The sequence below is a fragment of the Euprymna scolopes genome, chromosome 8, assembly GCF_053919585.1.
Source record: "Euprymna scolopes isolate OS-2025 chromosome 8, ASM5391958v1, whole genome shotgun sequence".
In the NCBI taxonomy this organism is placed as follows: Eukaryota; Metazoa; Mollusca; class Cephalopoda; order Sepiida; family Sepiolidae; genus Euprymna; species Euprymna scolopes.
The window spans coordinates 51,202,206-51,224,700 of record NC_136489.1 but is presented as its reverse complement, the minus strand read 5'-3'; the positions used below and the strand labels follow the sequence as shown (position 1 = coordinate 51,224,700).

General features: G+C 36.4%; 1 protein-coding gene across 1 annotated transcript in view; it reads left to right on the top strand.

The window, feature by feature from the left end:
• The window catches only part of LOC145283867 (solute carrier family 23 member 1-like), a 114,270-nt gene extending 93,918 nt beyond the window's left edge, over positions 1-20,352 (top strand). The window contains exons 9-11 of the mRNA XM_080132976.1: positions 7,102-7,375; positions 17,519-17,614; positions 20,156-20,352. Coding sequence (XP_079989102.1) covers positions 7,102-7,375; positions 17,519-17,614; positions 20,156-20,352 — 567 coding nt within the window. The remainder of the gene's footprint in view (positions 1-7,101; positions 7,376-17,518; positions 17,615-20,155) is intronic.
• Positions 20,353-22,495: the final 2,143 nt, after the last annotated feature.

Genomic DNA, 22,495 nt, shown 5'->3' with positions numbered 1-22,495 from the left:
ATATGTATGTATGTATGTGTGTGTGTGTGTGTGTGTGTGTATAGGACATAACTTTATTCGAATAGCAAAATTTTAAAATAATGAGAAAGAAGTGAACCATAATCGAATGTTAAAAAATAATACATAAGTCGATTAAAAAAAATCACGAAGTGTAATACAACCCAAGAAAATATTGAACACTATTCGGAATTTAAAAAAAAAATCTATTCGTCTTTGCAGACGTATATCCTTGAAAAACTCCGTCTGTACGAAAAGCGCTTTGGGTTTCGTTCTTTTTGCTTTTCGTGATTTTTTTTCTTAATCGACTTATTTATTTTATAACATTCCGAATAGTGTTCACTTTTTTCTTGGGTTGTATTACACGTCTTGAGTTTTTTTAAAAATCGATTTATGTATTATTTTTTAACATTCCATTATGGCTCACTTCTTTCTCATATATATATATATATATATATATATATATATATATATATATATATATATATATATATATACTGAGAACTTGAAGCATAAATTTTAAAAAAATATTACTGAATTCAGCAATTCAGCATTAAAAAATCAGACAAAAGTTCATATGCTATAAAACAAAACAATTAACCCAAACACTATGAATAAATATTTTAAAATAAAAAGAACTTGAAGCATAAAAGTCTTTCCCTTTCTTACTTTGGCATACAATAACTCGAAAATGTTAAAATGCCATAAAAAATATAAACAAACGAAGACAAAAATAAATAAATAAGTAAAACTTCAGGTCGGCATTTTTTTCTTTTTTCACAAAACGTTTTTATCGCCGTTATTTACGGCACCACTTAAAAAAACGTCCCTCGCATTTCTCCTTCTTCCCACTGCATGCCGGGAACAGCCAACCAATTCTCGTCTGTGCTATTTACACGTCCATTTTCTTTGACGCCGACTGCTTTTCTCTCCCCATCCCCACGCTGACATTAACCAGCTATTTGTGTGCGTTGTATCCCAACCATTATCAGTGGACCAGAGGTCATCTCGTCAGCATCAGACAAGGCCAAACTATTTGCAAAGAACTTTGCAGCTAATTCTACCCTATGCGACGAAGGCCATCAACTCCCCATATTTCCTTCTATAACACAGAACACGCTTGGTAACATACAAATATCCGTGCATGAGGTCGCCAAGCTAATCAAGAACCTTGATTCCAGTAAAGCAACTGGCCCTGACGGCATCCCAATTATAGTGTTAAAAAAGCTTCAATCAGAACTTGCCCCCATACTTACGAAACTGTTTAAGCGCTGCCTTCAGGAGAAGTGCTTTCTGACTCCCTGGAAGACCTCATCAGTTTGCCCTGTATTTAAGAATTCAGGTGATAAGTCATCTCCCTCTCAGTACAGACCAATAAGTCTCCTGTGTGTTATGAGTAAGTTGCTGGAATCCATATTAAATAGAGAAATAGTAAACCACCTCAGCAGAAACAACCTTCTTAGTGACACACAATATGGTTTCCGCTCTGCAAGATCTACCGAAGATGTGCTGACGGTTATATCTCACAGGATTAGTGAATCTCTTGACAAAGGCTTCCTTTCTAGGGCAATTGCTATTGACATATCAAAGGCCTTCGACGAGGTATGGCATAAGGGTCTACTTCACAAGATTTCCAGCTACGGTATAACTGGAAATGTTTTCTCAATCATTAAATCATTTCTCTCCGATAGGCTCATAAGAGTAGTGGTCGATGGACAAAAATCGGAGGCCTGCAGTATTAATGCTGGAGTCCCTCAAGGGTCAATCCTTGGCCCGACTCTCTTCCTGCTCTACATCAATGACCTCCCTAAACGCATACTTAAATCATTCGTTGACATCTATGCTGATGACACGACCATCTACGGCAACACATCAAAGGCTGTAAACGACAAAGTTCTCTCTGATTCTCTCTCCTCTGATCTCGAGCGCGTGGTTTAGTGGGGGAAGACGTGGCTGGTTACCTTTAATGCATCTAAAACCAGACTCCTATCCTTACATCACCAACGCTCTGATCCCCATCTGGCACCAATTGGGATGGATGGCTCTCGTCTGGGAGAAGCCCCGTGTTTTGACAAGCTTCTGGGTTTGACCTTTACTCCTGATCTGAAATGGAACACGTACATCGTCTGTTGCCAAGGTCGCTGGAAAGATGGTGGGATCCTTCTACCGCTCCAGAAGATATCTCACTACTGATGCAATTCTCTATCTATATAAAAGCCAAGTACGTCCAAGGATGGAATACTGCTTCCATATCTGGCCAGGAGCTGCTAAAAACAACCTATCCTGCCTTGACATAGTACAAAATACTTCGTGGCTTAGTGGGGGATGCCCTTTTCTCTACCCTGCAACCTCTCTCCCACAGAAGAGACGTTGCGATGCTATCCTTGTTTTATCGTTATTTCCATGGCAGGTGCTCGCCTGACCTCCAATCTCTGATCCCTCCCCGCCAATCTTTCACGAAAAACACGCGTCTAGCTGAATCCACGGTGAAAAATTTCCCCCACTCTGTATCTGTGCCTAAATCAAAACGTGGATTCCATGAACAAAGCTTCTTTCTTAGAACTGCACGCCTGTGGAACTCTGTTCCGTCTGCCCGCTTCCCACCTGACTACAACTTGGATGTCTTCAAGTCCAACGTTAACAAATTCCTAATGAACCGCCCCCTTAAGTAAAGACTTCATCAAATCTCCACACTAAAGTAATGTACTTGCAATAACCCTTATCCCTGAGTGGCTTCTGGGCCTTGATAAGTGGTGACCACTGTGTAAAAAAAAAAAAATTCTCGCCTGCGACTTCACACGTCCATTTCTTTCTACGTCGTCTTTCTTTCTCTTCTCTCACGCCGGCCGTAGTCAGCCATTTCTCTTTACATATCCATTTTCTTTGATGCCCACTTTCGTTTCTCCCGCAAGCACGTGTTGCATTTTTATTATTTTTTGTTTAGTTCCCGATCCCATTTTTCTTAACGGTTCAGCTCCTGTTTGACGAGATTATTCAAGACCATTTCGGCTTATTTTGTCTCTTTAGTGCTCAGTCACTTTTAACGACATTATTCGAGAATTACGGTTGATACCTGACCCAACGGGCCAGAGGCATTATCCACGCCCTCGACTTAATCAGATATCAAAATTATACAACAATTATTGCATTTTTCCCTTTTCATATCACAATACAGTTTAACCTTATTATTAACCATTGGCAGATCTATCTAATGCGAGCACTATTTCTTCACTCACTACCCTATAATTTTCGCTATCCTCTAAGTTCTTTATTCGAAAACTGACACATCAAAGTCCAAACATTAAATTTGCATATCTTGGAAATTTGATCCATTTCCCAAATTCTGTCGACAAAGTTCGGATTGTCTACAGAAAAAAAAACATTCATAGCTATTTACATCCTCCATCTTTATAACCGAGGACTGTAAGCACCCCAAAGGTTTATCTTTCTTCCACAGTGGTAATGAAAAGTGCTGCGCCATGAAGAGTTTCAGTTTCAAAGAATAATTTAAAATACTAAAAATGAGCGTCGTTTAGTTTTCAATTTCTTATTAAAAGAAAAAATACAACGTTTTCATATTTTATAATCATTTTCCACAATGAAAATGATATTTTTTGCTTTTGATATAAAAAGATCATAGGGGGAATCGAAAAATTAAAAAAGAATCATAAAGCAAAGTGTCTCCATTGTATTTAATAATGTTTGTTTGAATGAAAAAATACTGCCCAAATATACCAATATATATATATATATATATATATATATATATATATATATATATATATATGGAATAAAACTCAGCATGTTTGTAAAAAATTCCAATAATTGATTGCTAGCGGGGGTACCCGGCGTTCCCCGGGTGTTTGGAGGTGTGTGTGTTAAAAATAGGTCGGATTAAACCCCGAAGCCTTGTCGCGAAGGTGGAAACAATAGGGGGAAAAGCCATTCACCTAACCATCTGCGCCACGAGGGAGAGGAACTGACAAGGGTGTTATATGAAGGTTTATGAATCTAACCTATTTTTGCGCTGCAAGTCAAATAATTCGTGGACATGCACAAGAAGAAGCGAACACACACACACACACACACACACACACACACACACACACACACACACACACACACACACACACACACGCTCACACACACACACACACACGCACACACACACACACGCACACACACACACACACACACACACACACACACACACACACACACACACACACACACACATTTTCGCTTTTATATTTATAGATGCCCGCCCCTGGTTTAGCTAATAAATTTTATGTGCGTAAAATTGAAAGAATTAATGGCAAAACTGGGGAAAATGTAAGAAAGGGTGTTAAGCAATTATTTTTTAGGTGTTTAGGGCCCAAGAAAAAGTGAGAAAAAAAGAAAAAAATGAAGATAGTCCTGCATAATTTGACCCGAATGCTCGTGAATTCCCGCCAAGCATTAATCGGGCTAAGCCGGCAGTCATCGGCGCCAGCCGCAGAGTACAGGAAAAAACAAAACAAACAAACAAACAAACAAACAAACAAAACGAACTGGAATGAATACAAATGGGGAGAAAAACTCCCAGAAAACTTACCGTGTAAAATGCAATTATATTTATTTTATTTTATTTTTATTTTTATTGTTGGTTTGTTTCTGCAATAAAATCAAAGAAACAAAACAAATAGGAAAAAATACAAATGGGGGGGAAGAAATAAATAAAAGCAGAAAACTGACCGTGTATAATGAAAATATGTTTAATAGATTTTAGTCTTATTTTTTTTTATTGTTTGTTTGTTTTATGCAAAAAAGTATTTTTTAACCGTATAATTGTTAGGTGTAAGTATAACGGTTTGTTATGTGTTTTGTTTTCTTTGTTGTTGCTTTTTACCAAATGAAATGTCGTCTGTTTCCATATCGATAGCGTAATAGTAATTGGGCTTATGAAACTACCAGAAATTCAATGTATAGAAATAAATAATGAATGAGTAACTAATCCGAAAATAAGAAGTCAGCTCTCCCCCCCAGTATCACGTATAAAATCACTGAAAACATAATAGAAGGAAAATACAGTAAATAAAATATATAAATCGAGTAATCGTTTGAACATTTGAAGAACGCTAGCCGCTGACTGTTATAGTTTGTTGTAAAACCTGGAATCCAAGGTTAGTTCGTTTCGTTTAAGTAACTCTTCGACTCGCAGCCCCCACCCAAAAGGGTGAAAATGTAAAAAAAGTAAAAAAGAAGAAATAAAAGAAATTGTATAAGTAACCCATAGGATAGATGAAATCGAAAGTTGCGTTTCACTCGGCGATAAAATGCCATTCCATTTTTTTAAGCAACTAAGAACTCAAACCGGTGTTTTCTCGTAAATTCACCTGTGGACGTATCCGCAACGGTGTTAATTGGTCGCGGGGGGAGTATGAATGTAATAGAGAGATAAGATTTTACCATTTCCATTGATTCTTACAGGTTGTGGCAGTGAACTCTCACCAGAAAAAATATAGGAATGTACGGTTATCGAGGAAGTGTAAAGGTAATAGGCCTATAGCACACCTCAGATAATATGCTGCAGTCTGTGCACATTACATTTGCATGAAATGTCTTGAGTTTTAATACTATTAAGGTCAAACTCAGAGGGGAAAAATGACTTCATTTTATTTATATAGAAGGTAGATAGAAGAAGATAAGAGCAAGCAATTGTTTCGGTCTGTACTAACATACATCAAGTTCATTGTATACGAGTTTAGTTATTTTAATACAACCCTCTTCAGTATTCCACTATACACAAAACAACAAAGATGTGTGTGTTTTCTTTTTTAAAAATTTAAATTCAGTCGAAGTTCTCAGAAATCAAAGGGCCCATTACCTGAGGCTAACGCTTTAACTCTGTAGTTATTTGAATGTTCAATTAAAGTTTTTTTTATTTCTCAAACACTGAGTTTGTAAAGAAATTAAGAACATTATTTCCCTCTTCCCATTTAACCATTTTCATATGTTGTAGTATATCTTTCGTTTTGGTCTCTTGGTCTTACTAGATTCCAGGACTAGAATTTATCTAGTCTGGTGGGGTATCCAGCTTAGTGTTATTACTTGAGGTAAGATCACTTTGAGACGGTGCAACATTCATCGAAAAAGTTAATGTAATACTATGTGATTTTAAATATTTGGTCAGGGTTTACTTCTAGGGAAAAGTATCCTCATGCCAGAATTTTCTGGCAAACCCCTATACAGAGAGACCTTAGACACGTGAGGATAGTTTTTAGCATTCAAGTTCTCTCCAGTAGGCATTCAAGTTCTCTCCTGTATGTGTGTGTGTGCATTAAAATTACTCTTTGAAGTGGGTACAAGCATGTACGCTTCAAACATATTAACAAAGTAATACTTGAAAAATGAGTAACACTAATTTGAAAAAAGATCTGAGAACTTAAATAAAACATCCCCTCATTGGTATGACTTACAACCATATGAGAATCTAGTTGTACCAACCCAACGTCACCTGACTACAAACATATTGCCAATAGTAAAACCTAAAGAAAAACAATCTATATTAGTCATGGTTAGTGTTAAGGATTAAATATTTTCAAAAGTGATTTTTAAACATTCGTTTTAGTTTTAACCTTATATTTATTTCTAATAAACGTTAAAATCGCCGACAGAGCAGAATGAGAGAAGAAACCATATATAGGTATTAAAAATGGCTTCACGTGGTTTGTGTTTGTTAAATATTAATAATACACGAATCATTTCGAGTTAAAATCCAGTTAGTATTACACATTTAACTTGAGAAAAACACACTTGAAATGTATCACCATTATATGATTAAGCGAAATCAAAAGAAAATGGCGACAAAATTTATTTTCCAAATTACAATGAGTAGGCATTTATTAATAATTAAAAAAAGTATAAAACTAGCAGTTTTCTCGGATTCTGCTATACCACGATCTTTAACGTTTACTTTTATTATAATATAATTCGATTAATAGCAAATAAAAAAAATATTCAATCTGCATTTATCAAAGTTACGTACAGGCGAGAAACACATAAACACCTGATATATTGTTAGTCAGATTAAAACATCGATTTCTTATATTTTCCATGCTGCAGGTTGCAAGTCGACGTGTCTTTCAAATTCTTGGCTTGATCTTCATGTTTTTTGGAATAATTGGAAAAATTGGGGCGTTATTTATTACTTTGCCATATCCAGTGTTGGGTGGCGTTCAGCTTCTTTCTTTTGGAATCTTCATTGGCATTGTTTTATCGAATCTGCAATACATCGATCTCAATTCGACAAGGAACTTGGCTATCATTGGTATGTCTCTACTTATCGGCCTCATGATACCTTATTTTGTCCAGAGGAACCCAAATGCCCTTGACGTCGGTATGTAATTTTACGTAATTATTTTTTAAGAGAATGTTGTAATTTGTTTGAAGAATTGTGCATAGTGTATGTTAAGTCGGTGCGAAAGATTTTACCGATTTAGAATTTCATCTTTCTGTGTCTTTGAAAATTTTTATTCATAACAATAACGAACATTGCTCGCTATAACTTGATTCCATTTGTCCACGAGTTTATTTTTATTTTTTTTACATAGACGTCACGACTTATCAAGGCCAAGAGGCCACTCAAGGATAAGGGTTAAAGAGTGTACAGTAGTCAAAAGGATAATATAGTAATCGATAGTAATGTAAGTTCGGTAAATTTGTTAACTTAAATGGAACGGCCCATCAGAAACTTGTTTACGTTGGACTTGAAGATAACCATATTATAGACAGCTGCAAAGCAATAAAACAGAAGACAATTCCACAGGCGCGCAGTTCTAAGAAAGAAGCTTTGTTCATGGAATCTACGTTTAGGTTTCGGCACAGATAAAGAGTGGGTGGAATTATTGATAGTGTTTTCAGCTAGACGAGTGTTTCTTGTGAAAATTTAGCGAGGGGGGACCATAGATTGAAGCTCAGTCGAACACTTTCCATGAAAATAACGATAAAGCAGAGACAAACTCGCTACATATCTTCTGTGAGATAGAGGTTGCAGGGAAGAGAATAGGACACCCCCCACGAGACCACGAAGTCTATTCTGAACTTTATCAAGGCAGGACAAGTCCTTTCTAGCAGCTGCTGCCCAAATGTGGCAACAGTATTCCATCTTTGGACGTACCTGGCTCTTATATAGATAGAGAATTGAATCAGTAGTGAAATATCTACTGGATCGATAGAAGGAACCAACCATTTTTCCAGCAGCCTTGGCAAGATTTGATGGATGTAAAGGTCAAGCCAGACGCTTGTCAAAACTTGAGGCCTCACCAAGACGAGAGCCATTCATGTTAATTGATGCCAGATGGGGATTAGAATGTTGATGATGTAAAGATAGGAGCTTGGTTTTAGAGATGCATTAAAAGTAACCAGCTACTCCTTTCTCCATTGTATAACGTGATCAAGATCAGAGGAGAGAGAATCGGAGAGAACTTTGTCGTTTACTGTCTTAGATGTGCTACCACAGATGGTAGTGTCATCAGCAAAAATGTCTACGAATGATGTAAGGATGTGATTTGGAAGATCATTAATGTAGATCAGGAAAAGAGTTGGGCCCAGAACGGACCCCTGAGGAACTCCAGCATTAATACTGTGAGCTTCTGATTTTTGCCCATCAACTACTACTCTTATGAACCTATCAGAGAGAAATGATTTAATAATTGAGAATACATTTCCACCTATACCATAGCTGGAGATCTTGTGAAGTAAACCTTTATGCGATACCCTATCAAAGGCCTTCGATATATCAAGAGCAATTTTCCTAGAAAGATTGCCTCTGTCAATTTAATTTCAGTTATTAATCTTATGAGATATAACTGTAAGCACATCCGCTGTAGATCTTGCAGAACGGAAACCATATTGTGTGTCACTAAGAAGGTTATTTTTGCTGAGATGGTTGATTACTTCTCTATTTAACACAGATTTCAGCAACTTAGTCATGACGCACAGGAGACTTATTGGCCTGTACTGAGAGGGGGATGAACGATCACCTGAATTCTTAAATACCGGGCATACTGATGAGGTTTACCAGGGTGTTGGGAAGCAATTCTCCTTAAGACAACGTTTAAACAGTTTCGTAAGTATGGGCGCTAGTTCTGGTTGAAGTTTTTTGAGTACTATAATTGGAATACCGTCAGGGCCAGTTGCTTTACTGGAATCAAGGTTTTTTCATTAGCTTGGCAATATCACGTACAGATATTTGTATATCACATAGCGTGTTTTCTGATACAGGAGGAAATATTGGGGGTTGGCGGCCTTGGTCGCAAAGGGTAGAATTAGCTGCAAAGTTCTTGGCAAAGAGTTTTGCTTTGTCTGATGCTGACAATTATTAATACCGCGCTTGTAAAATTCTTCGTTAGAATCTAACTCGTGTTAAACACTTCTCGTAATGTAAATATTAATCTAAGACCATTTAAATGGTTTTGTAATCCTCGAAATAAGTAATAATCTCAGGTGTTATATTTCACTCTGATGGCTGAATCGTTAAATGTATTTAAGTCTATTCAAAAAATGTTATTTCTTTGACTTAAACACTGGTGAAAATAGAAAAACACACGCCGCTAGTTATAAAAATATGTCGAAATGTAAGTTTGTAATTTTCAACGACAGATTGTGTCTGTTGGTATCTTGTATGCTTTTATATAGCGTGATGCGGTTCTCGGTTGTTTAACTTTGTCTAACTGTGCCGGATATATACTCGAGAATCAAAACAATGATGAGAATATTCTGTTGTCATAGCCCTAGTGATAAATACACCAGACCAGATGTGACAATACTACTCCATGCTTGGGCGAATGGTGGCTTTGTAAAGATATAGGATAGTCTCTGGTGTAAGTAATTTTCTAGTACGGTAGTGGGAGTCCGCCTATGCAATGCGATATAAAATAGCTAACTTGAATTTCAAGTCAAGTTCTGTTCAATTAATATATATAAAGGACCGGAAACAACTCTGAGATAAGGATCAATAAATGTTAGGTAAATGGTGAGGCAACATGATCAGTAAAGGTGGAACTTGGGTATGGTTTTATTATTTAAGAGGACAACTCACCAGGAATTTATTTGCACAAAATTAAAAAATGACCATGCCGTAGTCGGCAAAATAGCAGTCTCAGGAAGTTAGCTTACCGAAGTTGATAAATAGTAGAAGCCACCACGTTGTTCATTTGTGTTAGGGTTGATAATGAGGACTAATTCCAGAAGTTATCGATGAGATTTATTTAAAATGAATATAATGTCTCGATTTTTAAAAAAGTTAAATGAATGATCATGTTGTAATGCATGTTTAGGGAATAGTTATTTTTTTAAATCACTTTCATGTTCATCAAGCCTTTTCTCTAATTCGTGTTGAGTTTCACCTACATATATCTGATTACACATTTTTTCAATGCGAACAACTATGTTTTGTTTGAAAGAAACAAATCTAATCATATCAAAGACGCACCAACTACTACAATTTTTTTTAATTGTATGCTATTTTTATTAAATCAATCGTCTTGAAAAAGTCTTGCAATATCGACGAAACGTTGATGAATATCTAAATTACACTGCTTATCAAATTATTAACGAATTTACATTTTTTAAATGTTTAAGGAATGAATGAATAAAAATCTATGAAACTTTGAGAAAGTGCTTACAATAATATTCAGCTACTCCAGTCCGAAAATAAAAGTATTTAAAGCAGTATTAGCGAAACTATGGCAGAAGATAGGATTATCTGTTGATTTCAGTGTTTCAAGTTATTAACGAGGTTGAGAAAAACACAATATACCCATAAATTTTTATTGAAATAATTTTCAAACATTAAATAAACTAGGGAAAATACTTAGACCACAATAACTACATAGCAATTTCTACGTTGACATAATTAGTAGGGAATATGCGATCCTTTTTATGAATGATTTGTAAAAGACGTTGGTCCACAGAATTAGTCAAATTTGTGATTTCGTCAACAGTTATTCCTCGCGATACTTCTTGGAGAGCATCCCACAACTCATCTTTGCTCTTAAATTGGCGTCCACTTGCATAAAGGCGTCGCTTCATGATACTCCAAAGGTTCTCAATTGGGTTAAAATATGGTGTATTCGCAGGCCACTCCATCTACCGTAGCCTAGTGAACCTCAGTTGTTGCAAATACTCTTTGCTTTTCTTCGCTGCATGTGAGGGAGCATTATCCTGCATAAAAATAATGGTTATTCTGAACGTCAACTTTTGGTTCAAAGTGTTCCTTCAGAAAAGCTATGTAAGCATTTGACATCATTTTTACGCCTTATAGGACTCTCCATGGGCCAACTTAAGTACTCCCAATAACCCAGCCTAAATCATTATTCTACCACCACTTTGTTGGCGCCTTAAACGCTGATGACGATGTCGTCTATCTAGGACCCATGTTCCAGACATCTGGGCCATCAAGAGTGACACGCACTTCATCCGAGAGCAAAACTTTGGAAAAATCTGTTTTCATGTTGTCCTCTGCCCATTTATATCGGTTTTGCATGTGATGTTGCTTTAATGGAGGCTTTGTCACAGGCTTAACAGACTTTGCCACTTATTTCAGAAGACGACATCGAGCGCTTTTTGAGGCATTCTTCAATTCGGCTTGGCCAAAGACTTCTCGACTTGTCTGCCCAGGGTTCTTAACGACTTCACGTTTAATTTGGAGTAGAGAACGGCATGAAACAACTCTAGATTTATCTTTATCAGGCCTCTTACGTAACTTTGTAGGGTCCTTGACAAAGTTATTCACAGTGTGATGGTACCTTCCTACCATTTTCGATATTTCGATGGTAGTTTTACCTTTTGATAGCTGTTCTGTAATAGTACTATTTTCAGAACTACACAGTCCACCTTTACGACTTATTTTATTGACGAAACAAACTGCCTTGTTAATAATTTGACACACCCCAACTACCATGGATTCAAGCAATTACGATGACAAGTTGTTTACATTGCGCGGAACAGTACGAAAATTTCACTGTACGCGAAGCTCAGCATTGCCAACGTTTCCGAAGCTTTTGATACGAAACTACAGGTAAGTTTCGGAAACTAGTAAAAAAAAATATTATCTCGTTAATAATTTGACACGCAGTGTATTTTGGTTTTCCTTTTTAAATTCACACACACACACACACACACACACACACACACACACACACACACACACACACACATATATAGGTATATAGAGTGTAATGAGTTTTTATATAGGATGCATGACTAGATGTCTTAATTACGTATGTAAGATGATCCATTTATTATTTTGAAGTACACTATATCTTCCTTTGATCGTCCATTAAGTAACCATTGAAAACTTAGCTAAAGTTAACAAGTGTTAACAAGTGTGACAATCGACTGAAAACTTATAAAAATTCGAAACTTTAGCCATACTACCTGGTTCGAACGTGTCCATGTATCAATGGACGATCGAATTAGTGTATTTCTTCTTTAATATTTATTTATTTATTTATTTTTTTACACAGTGATCACCACTTATCAAGGCCCGGAAGCCACTCAGGGATAAGGGTTATTGCAAGTACATTACGTTAGTGTGGAGATTTGATGGAGTGTTTACTTAAGGGGGCGGTTCATTAGGAATTTGTTAACATTAGACTTGAAGACATCCAAGTTGTAGTCCGGAGGGAAGCAGGCAGACGGAACAGAGTTCCACAGGCGTGCAGTTCTAAGAAAGAAGCTTTGTTCATGGAATCCGCGTTTTGATTTAGGCACAAATATAGAGTGGGGGAAATTTTTCACAGTGGATTCAGCTAGACGGGTGTTTTTCGTGAAAGATTGGCGAGGGGGGACCAGGGATTGGAGTTCAGACGAGCACCTGCCATGAAAATAACGATAAAACAAGGATAGGCTCGCAACGTCTCTTCTGTGAGAGAGGGGTTGCAGGGTAGAGAAAAGGGCATCCCCCACTAAGCCACGAAGTCTATTTTGTACTCTGTCAAGGTATGATAGGCTGTTTTTGGCAGCTTCTGCCCAGATATGGCAACAGTATTCCATCCTTGGACGTACTTGGCTTTTATATAGATAGAGAATTGCATCAGTAGTGAGATATCTTCTGGAGCGGTAGAAGGATCCCACCATCTTTCCAGCGACCTTGGCAACAGACTTGATGTACGTGTTCTATTTCAGATCAGGAGTAAAGGTCAAACCCAGAAGCTTGTCAAAACACGGGGCCTCACCCAGACGAGAGCCATCCATCACAATTGATGCCAGCTGGGGATCAGAGCGTTGATGATGTAAGGATAGGAGTTTGGTTTTGGATGCATTAAAGGTAACTAGCCACATCTTCCCCCACTGAACCACGCGCTCGAGATCAGAGGAGAGAGAATCAGAGAGAACTTTGTCATTTACAGCCTTTGATGTGTTGCTGTAGATGGTCGTGTCATCAGCATAGATGTCAACAAATGATTTAAGTATGTGTTTAGGGAGGTCATTGATGTAGATCAGCGGTATATCTTGCAGAGCGGAAACCATATTGTGTGTCACTAAGAAGGTTATTCCTGCTGAGGTGGTTGACTATTTCTCTATTTAATATTGATTCCAGCAACTTACTCATAACACAGAGGAGACTTATTGGTCTGTACTGAGAGGGAGATGACTTATCACCTGAATTCTTAAATACAGGGCAAACTGATGAGGTCTTCCAGGGGGTCGGAAAGCACTTCTCCTTAAGGCAGCGCTTAAATAGTTTCGTAAGTATGGGAGCAAGTTCTGGTTGAAGCTTTTTTAACACTATAATTGGGATGCCATCAGGGCCAGTTGCTTTACTGGAATCTTGGTTTTTTATTAGCTTGGCGACCTCATGCACAGATATTTGTAGGTTACCTAGCTTGGTCTGTGTTATAGGAGGAAATATGGGGAGTTGATGGCCTTCGTCGCATAGGGTAGAATTAGCTGCAAAGTTCTTTGCAAATAGTTTGGCCTTGTCTGACGCTGACGAGATGACCTCTGGTCCATTGATAATGGTTGGGATAGAACGCACACTTCTGTTCAGGATCCTGTTTGTTATTTGCCAAAACTGGTGGGAACCAAACCGCTGATCAGCTACCTTGGATTTAACAGACTGGGCATATAGCTCTCTTGCATTTTTTATTACTCTTTTACAGTGGTTGCTGGCAGTCCTGAAAGCAGCTTTAGTCTCAGTGCATCTATTACGTTGGTAGCTATGGAAAAAGTGATTTCTGTGCGCGATAGCAGCAGCACATTCTGGGGAGAACCATGGCTGGCTTTTAGGTTTTTGTTGGAATTTTTTAGATGGTATGAATTGGTCAATGCCTACAATTAACCATTCGGTCAGATCTGATACTATAGAGGACACTTCCTTTTTAAACATGGAGTGCAGAGGTAAATCAGATATGAATGTACGGAAGCTATCCCAGTCAGCCATAGAGTATCCGTATACAGTACGGTGGAGGGGTACGTCTAGGGGCTTCTTACATTTCGTTTTCATCTTAACTGATACGACGGAGTGGTCGGAGGATCCTAGAGGAGAATGAACGGTACATGAACATAGCTCAGGGGAAGTTGAGAGAAAAAGGTCTAAGAGGCTTGCATATTGATTGGGTGTATCGGGCACACGGGTGGGTTCGCGAACTATCTGAGTGAGGTCATAAGCAATGGCAAAATCATGACAAAACCTCCCCTCATCATCTGTCTTATTTGAATGGGTCAGCCATTCCACGTTATGGACGTTGAAGTCACTACAGATGTGGATGTTAGCCGAGGGATGTGAAGACAGTATGTGGTCTATTTTCTCAGATATGCTCTTAAAGATAGTAACTCCGCTGTTGTGGGGCCGATAGAGGGCAAATATAAATGCAGTGGTGTTAGCAACTGCAACCCTGAAGCACATATAGGGTAAATTAGGATCTTCTCTAGAGATATCCATGCCACACGGGAAGCCATCCTTAATGTAGGCACATATTCCATGCCCATGGCGATCTTGGGTGTCAGATTTAGCTGTTAAATTGGAGTATCCATTAATTATGAACTCATCTAGGAAAGTGGTCGGCCCTATTCCAGTTTCACTTAGAAATAATATGTCCGGTTTCGTCTCCTGTAATTGGGTTTCAACCTCTGGAAGGTTGGAACGTAGACCCCTGATATTGGAGAAGGAGACCTGGTAGTAGGGGTCTACGCTGGAAGATGGGGTTCTAGGTTTAATCGAGTTTTTATTCTGGAGATATTTCATGTTGAGGTTTTGGGATTTGTGGAATAGGTCGGCATACTTGGTTAGAGCAGTACAGAGAGGGAAAGTAAGAGAGAAAAAGACAGGAAAATTTTTTTATTTGTAGCACACGAAAAGGTAAAGCCGTAACAATTACCCACTAGTATGGCATCGAGAGGCCCCACCAGAGACTACTGCATGGTCTAGATCCACTCACCAAATGGCAATACAGCAGTCCCAGTACTTTGCGCCTGCTGATAGGACAGCCTCCTTAGTGGTTAATCCAAGGTTCGGGTCCCTGACTATCAGGCGGATAACGTCAGCCCAGACAAAACGTTTACCTCCAGCACCCTTACTAGTGACATGGCCACAAGGACAGACAGAGACAGAAGAATTTCCGACATCTCAGACTACTGGTCACCAAGTAGTACCGACCTTTAAGCAGCTTTTTCTTCACCCTTTGTCAGAAAAATCACTCATTGAATGAGGACTGAATGACAAAATAGGAGAAGCGAGAGTTACTGGAGCTGCCGATAACACATCCACTGTATTATCTACTCTCCATTTCAAACCGTCACAAAGAAACGAAATTTGTGGTTCACTTTTGAGGAAATTAAGATAAACTATCAAAACCAAAAGACGGGGCAAAATCAGCAACAGTATCCTCCTTCTGCAAGATAACACTTCGATCCACAAACTGCACGTCGCCAGATAATAAGCATGAACGTGTTGCTATGAAATCCTCTCCATCATCCATCATCTATTCTCCTGGCCTTGCATTCTCTGTCATTCACTTCTTCCCAGCTACGAAGTTGTTTTTGAAAGGAAAGCATTTCTTAAATGATACACTCTTGATTTCTGAAATCACGTCGTGGTTATATGACCGATCTGGCGGTGTTCTACAAAAGCTGTATGCAGACCTGTATTAAACAATGGGAGAAATGTGTAAGTCTGGGTGATTCCTATCTAAAGAAAGAATAATAGTTGTGCCAAGTTTTGTTGCCCTACTGCTATGAGAAATGGTACTAGGAGCATTATGTATTAAACACCAATTGTAAAATATGATGCGTAAAATAGGATTTAGCGACCGTTATCTTATTTGAAACATAAACGTGACGGACAAACTAAAATGCTATTTAAATTAGTTCTAAAGTACTGATTGGCAAACAGTGTCGCTAGTCATTGTGACACTTCTAAAATAAGATGATTTTATTTAACGAATGCAATTTAAAACATAAGCGTGACAGACATACGGACAATAAAAGATCGATTGAGATGCGTCTAAAAGAAAACAACAGGTGTAATCGCGTCTTGATTATCCAACTTGAATATGAAATGACATGGAATTTGTTTGTTTTCTTTTCAGTTATTAAATATGTTTATACAGGGTGTCCACAAAGTCTGGCTACATTATGTAGCCAGACTTTGTGGAAGCATCCTGTAGATTATGTAGCCAGACTTTGTTGGCACCCTGTATATATATATATATATATATATATATATATATATATATATATATATATATATATATACAGGGTGCCAACAAAGTCTGGCTACATAATCTACAGGATGCTTCCACAAAGTCTGGCTACATAATGTAGCCAGACTTTGTGGACACCCTGTATAATATTCTATTTGTTCTTTCCTCAGTTAATTCATAGACGACATTCAATTTTTGAAGGCCAAACTGCTTAAAAAGGCCAAATTAGCGTAATTTGGCTTTAAAAATGCCAATCTAGTAACACTCGACAAGAATATGAAAGCAATCTTCATTTAATGTAGACTTGTTTTCAAATATCATTATAATATTATATGATCATTGTTGTAATGGCGTGAGGATACAAATCGTAATAATTACGATGTGCAACGGTTCTCCACAGAAAAATCAAATCAGTGAAACATTGTGCAAAAGAGAGAAGATTCGAAAGAAACAGGGCAAAAAAGAACATTGTTCCACAAGAGGTGGTGAACTGAAGGAGTAAACTAAAGTATGTCTTTTGTAATGCTTTTTTTATTTGTATTGAACTATGTAGCACAATAATACTTTCTGAGTAGTTACTAGTATTTATTAATTTATCTCATTTGGGTCTGTTCTATAATAAAAGTACAATGTACGCTACTTCAATAGAAATGTTATTAAATTCATATTTGCTGCGTGTTATTGTTTTTTTCTGTCCAAAAACCAATTTTTTTGCGTTATCCATAAAATATTGACTTTATCAAAACATATTTGTTAAATATATGTCTCATTCCATTGAATTTACATGCGTTGTTCTAATTAGAAACATTTTATTTTTGTTTTTTTTTCCACAGGAAAACAACAAATAACCTCTGCTTTGAAAATGGTTCTTAGCAACCCATCTTTTGTCGGAGGAATGTTAGCTCTTTTCTTAGACAATACAATCCCAGGTATAACACTTCTTCTTACGACCCCTTTTTTATTTTAATATATAATGAAAGAGTGTGAAAGATCCAAGAGTTATTGATCGGTTGACACAGATCAAGAGGTTATACCTGTTTGAAAAGGCCAGAATTAAGTAGAAGTTTGTGTCAATCTGTGTGTTATAGAGAAACCTTATGAACCTTTAACATTATGTCCAACTGAGCAGAGAAGGATACAAGGAAAATCGTAGTAGTCACTTTTACGATGACATACTCGTCCGGGAAAATTGCTGACCCATAAGTAAATTATATTGTGCGTTTTAATAACTTCATATTTATTCAAGGCTACGTACTAGTAAAAGCCATTCGACGTTCACTAATAACCATTTAATTATTGTAATTTATTTAAAATTGTTATTAGGTTGGTGCAAAAATAATGTCGTTCTTTGACGTGTATATATATATATATATATATATATATATATATATATATATATATATATCTGATAAAAACGACATTATTTTTTTTAACCCACCCTATATTGACTACCAAAAGGACATTACATCGTTTTTCTTAAACGCATACAATGTACTGGATGAGCTCTTAATATATCTAGTGTCTGGAATGAAATTTATGAACACAAAAAAATTGGAAATAACAAAACTTACAGTTTCAAAACTTTAAAACTATACAGGTCGGTAGAAAACAAAATTTTAATGCGCTTTTGCAAGTTATTTCATGTATATTAAGCTTACTTTTTATTTATTGACTGTTTTACGATGGCGAGTTGTCGTCCTTAGTTACTTGCACATTATATGTGTTCTTATAACGGCTACTAATACTTTTGTGGCGCGAATAACTTCCGTTTTCCCAACTCATTAAAAAAGAAAACACTCTCATTGCAAAAATAGGTTTTTAAGCTCAGGCTATTCTATCTATGCCTTGGGCATCTCACCACTGTTGTCTTCTCCAAGGTCAACGGGTCGTAATTGTACTAGCTGAGGCAATTAACAATAGGATCAAGTTTTACATTGAAACATCTACAAACTATACACTTCATTCAGAAAGAAAATGTATCATATCATATTTGCACTGTTTTTACAATAAAATAATAATACTTAAAATTAAAATGCAGTGATTATTGCTTTTAAACCTCATTTATCCTCTCATCTGGTTCCACTACAAATATCAATTTAGTTTTCTAATAAAATATTTTTTGTAGACAACAAATCAACTCTTTTTTCATGTAAAATAATTAAGAATTTTTTTGCAAGAAAAAATTTAATAAGTATTTTATTGATTTTATTTGTAACGAAGAAAGCTTATTCCATGAAAATGACTGTGGACGAAAACATTTTTCATTCAAAAATAATATTAAAAAAAGTATCATCTGCTGATAGCTCATACCTAATTGGCTAACCTTATCGGCTTTTGCTGACTGCTTTCCCGACAGTTTACCATAAACTGTCGAAAGATCCCAACGCAACCTTGGATCATGTTCTGGATCAACACTTGGAATGTTTAACTTTTGAAACGCAAAACCTGTTGTTTCTTTCGAGTTTTATATTTTCTTTTATTGGTGTTTATTACTTTATATTCATAGTTATATATTCGTTTATTTAAATCATATACTAATGAAAGATCGAAGCTCGATTAAACTTCAGAAAAGTTTTATTCAACATTAATTCGAAGTACACAAAACAAAAGATTAATTTTTGCTTAGTTTTTTTAAAAACTTTCACAGGAACAGTCCATTTAACTAGAGATGGAGGCGCAGGCTGTAGAAATCATTTAATACAACACATATTATCACCGAATATTTATAGCATGTATTGTATATTGAACGTGGTGGTATTTTATAATATCGTATAATATCATATATACGGAATAATTCACGAAGTTAAGCAACGTTGAGCCTGATAGGTAATGGATGCTCATTTGGATATTACTTATTCTAAGTAGATACAAATCTTACTAATATTTGGTAGTGTCAATGCAAGTAAATAAATTGAATCCATCACAGTTTTTTATTGCTGTGTGATTTGTTCTATTGTTCTATCTTTGTGTTAGATAGCGAATTAGGATAGGGGGAAGGGGGCCCTTAAAGAGGGCGTTGCCTAAAAGCGGAAGTCGGAAATTATGTGACCAGCCCAGAAGAGCGGTTCACTCCATCAGCCACTGGTTAAGGGTGAGAAAAGATACGAGATATCGTTATCCCGGAAAGGGTCGGACACGGTAGCTGAAAATCGGTCTGTTTTTTGCATGTTATCAGTCTCTCTTCAAATATTTCTCTCTCTCTTTCTCTCTCTCTTTCTCTCATACACACGCATTTCAGTTTTACATAAACTGCTCGGAAAATTCCGACGATAGCACGGTTCTTATTCTGCATAATCTCCCCCCCACAAAAAACTGTACAGATTACACATACAAATTCTATGTAAATTAATGGGTCCATTGGGGTAATATCCCTAAAGTTGGGTTAGATTCACTCTTCAGTAATGAAGATATTTTTTAAAAATCAGTTCTTAAATTTCAATAAGATTCACTTTCTTTTTTTTAATTCTTAGGTACCCTTGAAGAACGTGGCATTACGACATGGATCCCGGAAATCAATCAATCTGAAGAAATGAACAACAAAGCCGATTTCGCAGAGAAAAAAGCAATTTACTCCCTTGAATTCTTACCAAAGAACATCCGAAAATGTTTTTTATTCGGTAAATTACCATTCCTGCCAGAATATACAGTACGGAAGGGATCAATTTAAAATCTGAGAACGAAATGATCAACCGATTCTGATAAGTTTTTATCAGTGAATTTATTTTGTTCAGTTTTAATAAATGTTGATCACAATTAAACTTCGATCTCCTTATAATCTCTTCTATTTCCCATTTATTGAAATATCGATTTAAAATTGATTTATTTGCTTTCATCAATTAACTATATTATATTTTCTTTAGTCTGTCTGTCTGTTTGTCTGTTTGTTTCACTTATTCCTGGAAACAGCTGGCCGATATGGCTGAAATTTTGTATGGATCTTTATTATAAGGTGCAGCGAACTAAGTATTATAGCATCCATTTGCTGCACAGTTAGGGATTAATAGGAGTTAATAGGGGTTAGTATTTTAGTTCCACTTTTTCTTGGAAATTACTGGACTGGTATGGCTGGAATTTTATATAAAGCTTTGTTATGATAAAATGAAGTGAACGAAGTATTATGCATATAGTGCACAGTCATAGATTAATAGTGATAAATAAAGATTAGTATCAGCAAGGCGAAGCACCTCAATAGATACTTTTTTTAGTTTTATAAAAAAATAAAATTTCATTTGAAATAAAACATTGAACCATCTCTAGTAGATAACTACATGGGGAGAACGTCGCAAAGATTAAACACCTGACTAAAAAATGCCCTAAAAAATTCACTATGCAGATTATTTGACATCAGATGTTCTGAATTATACACACGGTTCTAATATTGCTGAATATCGAATAAATAACGTTTTTTTTGTGGCGCCTCTAATTTCAGTGTCGAATTATTCTCCATTCTCCCCAAGTCGTACTCTCTATATTATCTGAAGATTCTAGAAAGCATTTACATTAAGTCTTTGCGACATGCTTTTTTTAAGCAAAATGTAAATCTCGGATTGATGTTTCTATTTTAATCCCCCCCCCACAAAATAAGAAAGAAAAAAAAATTCTTGATAAAAAATAAAATTTAAGTAAATATAAGGAAAGCAACTCACAGTATTTTTTCATACAGACGCGCGCACATACACATGCATACGAACATGAATACATGCTTATAAATGCGTATATATATATATATATATATATATATATATATATATATATACGCGTAGGCACACTCTCATATACATGTACTTGCGTATGCATATACACATATCCAACTATACATACATATACATGTACATATGCTACATACACACATGCATGCACGCGCATGCACATATATATATGTACATATATAAATTTATATATATATACACAACTATACACATGAACACACATACACACATGTAAATGCAATCTATTTAGATAATATAATTAAATTTTTTAATTTTTTATTTAGTTTCTTTTAAAATAATACTATTCAACTAAGTAACGTTTATGATGCTATTTAATTTTACTCACCTCCACCCCGAACAAGGCATATTGCCACTTGGACATAAAGGGCTACTAATTGGGACCATGCCTAAAAAAGATTAACAAGATGTTGGTTTTCGTTACATTTGAACTTCTGCATATCAGTACAGTTTGGACAGCAGGCAGCATGAAGAGAATTCCAAAGTCTAACTGTTCCAGGGTAGAAGCTATTTGAGTAGAAAACTTTTTAAGATTCAGGGGCGTCAACAGTGAAAGGGTGTGATTTTATTGCTAAGCAGGTTTGTTGGGGATATGTACGCCGAGGAAGCACAAATGCAAAGAGTTCATCAGAGCACATTCCATTAAAATACTAGTAAAATAGGCACAGGGATGCAACATTGCGGCGATGAAACAGGTGTTGGAGTTAGTTGACAAAGTTGGACCTATTCAATTGGAGACACTTTTTGGACCACAACAAGAGATAGAGATAGATATAGATAGATAGATAGATAGATAGAGAGAGAGAGAGAGAGAGAGAGAGAAAGAAAGAGAGAGAGAGAGTAGATGCACCAGCCAAGCAACAATAATTGGTGAATGGTGGCCTTATAGAGGTACAAGATACTCTTAAATATGAGCAGTTTTCTAGCACGATAGAGAAAGCCCATCTTCCTTGCAGCAATGTCCTCAATGTATTTATTCCAGTTTATATTTCCTGTGAATGTTAAGTCGACGAGTTTCAAGAAAAATTCTCAGGTAGAGTGCTATTTGTCATGGATATCAATGGTTGAAGAGGTTTCTTGTAA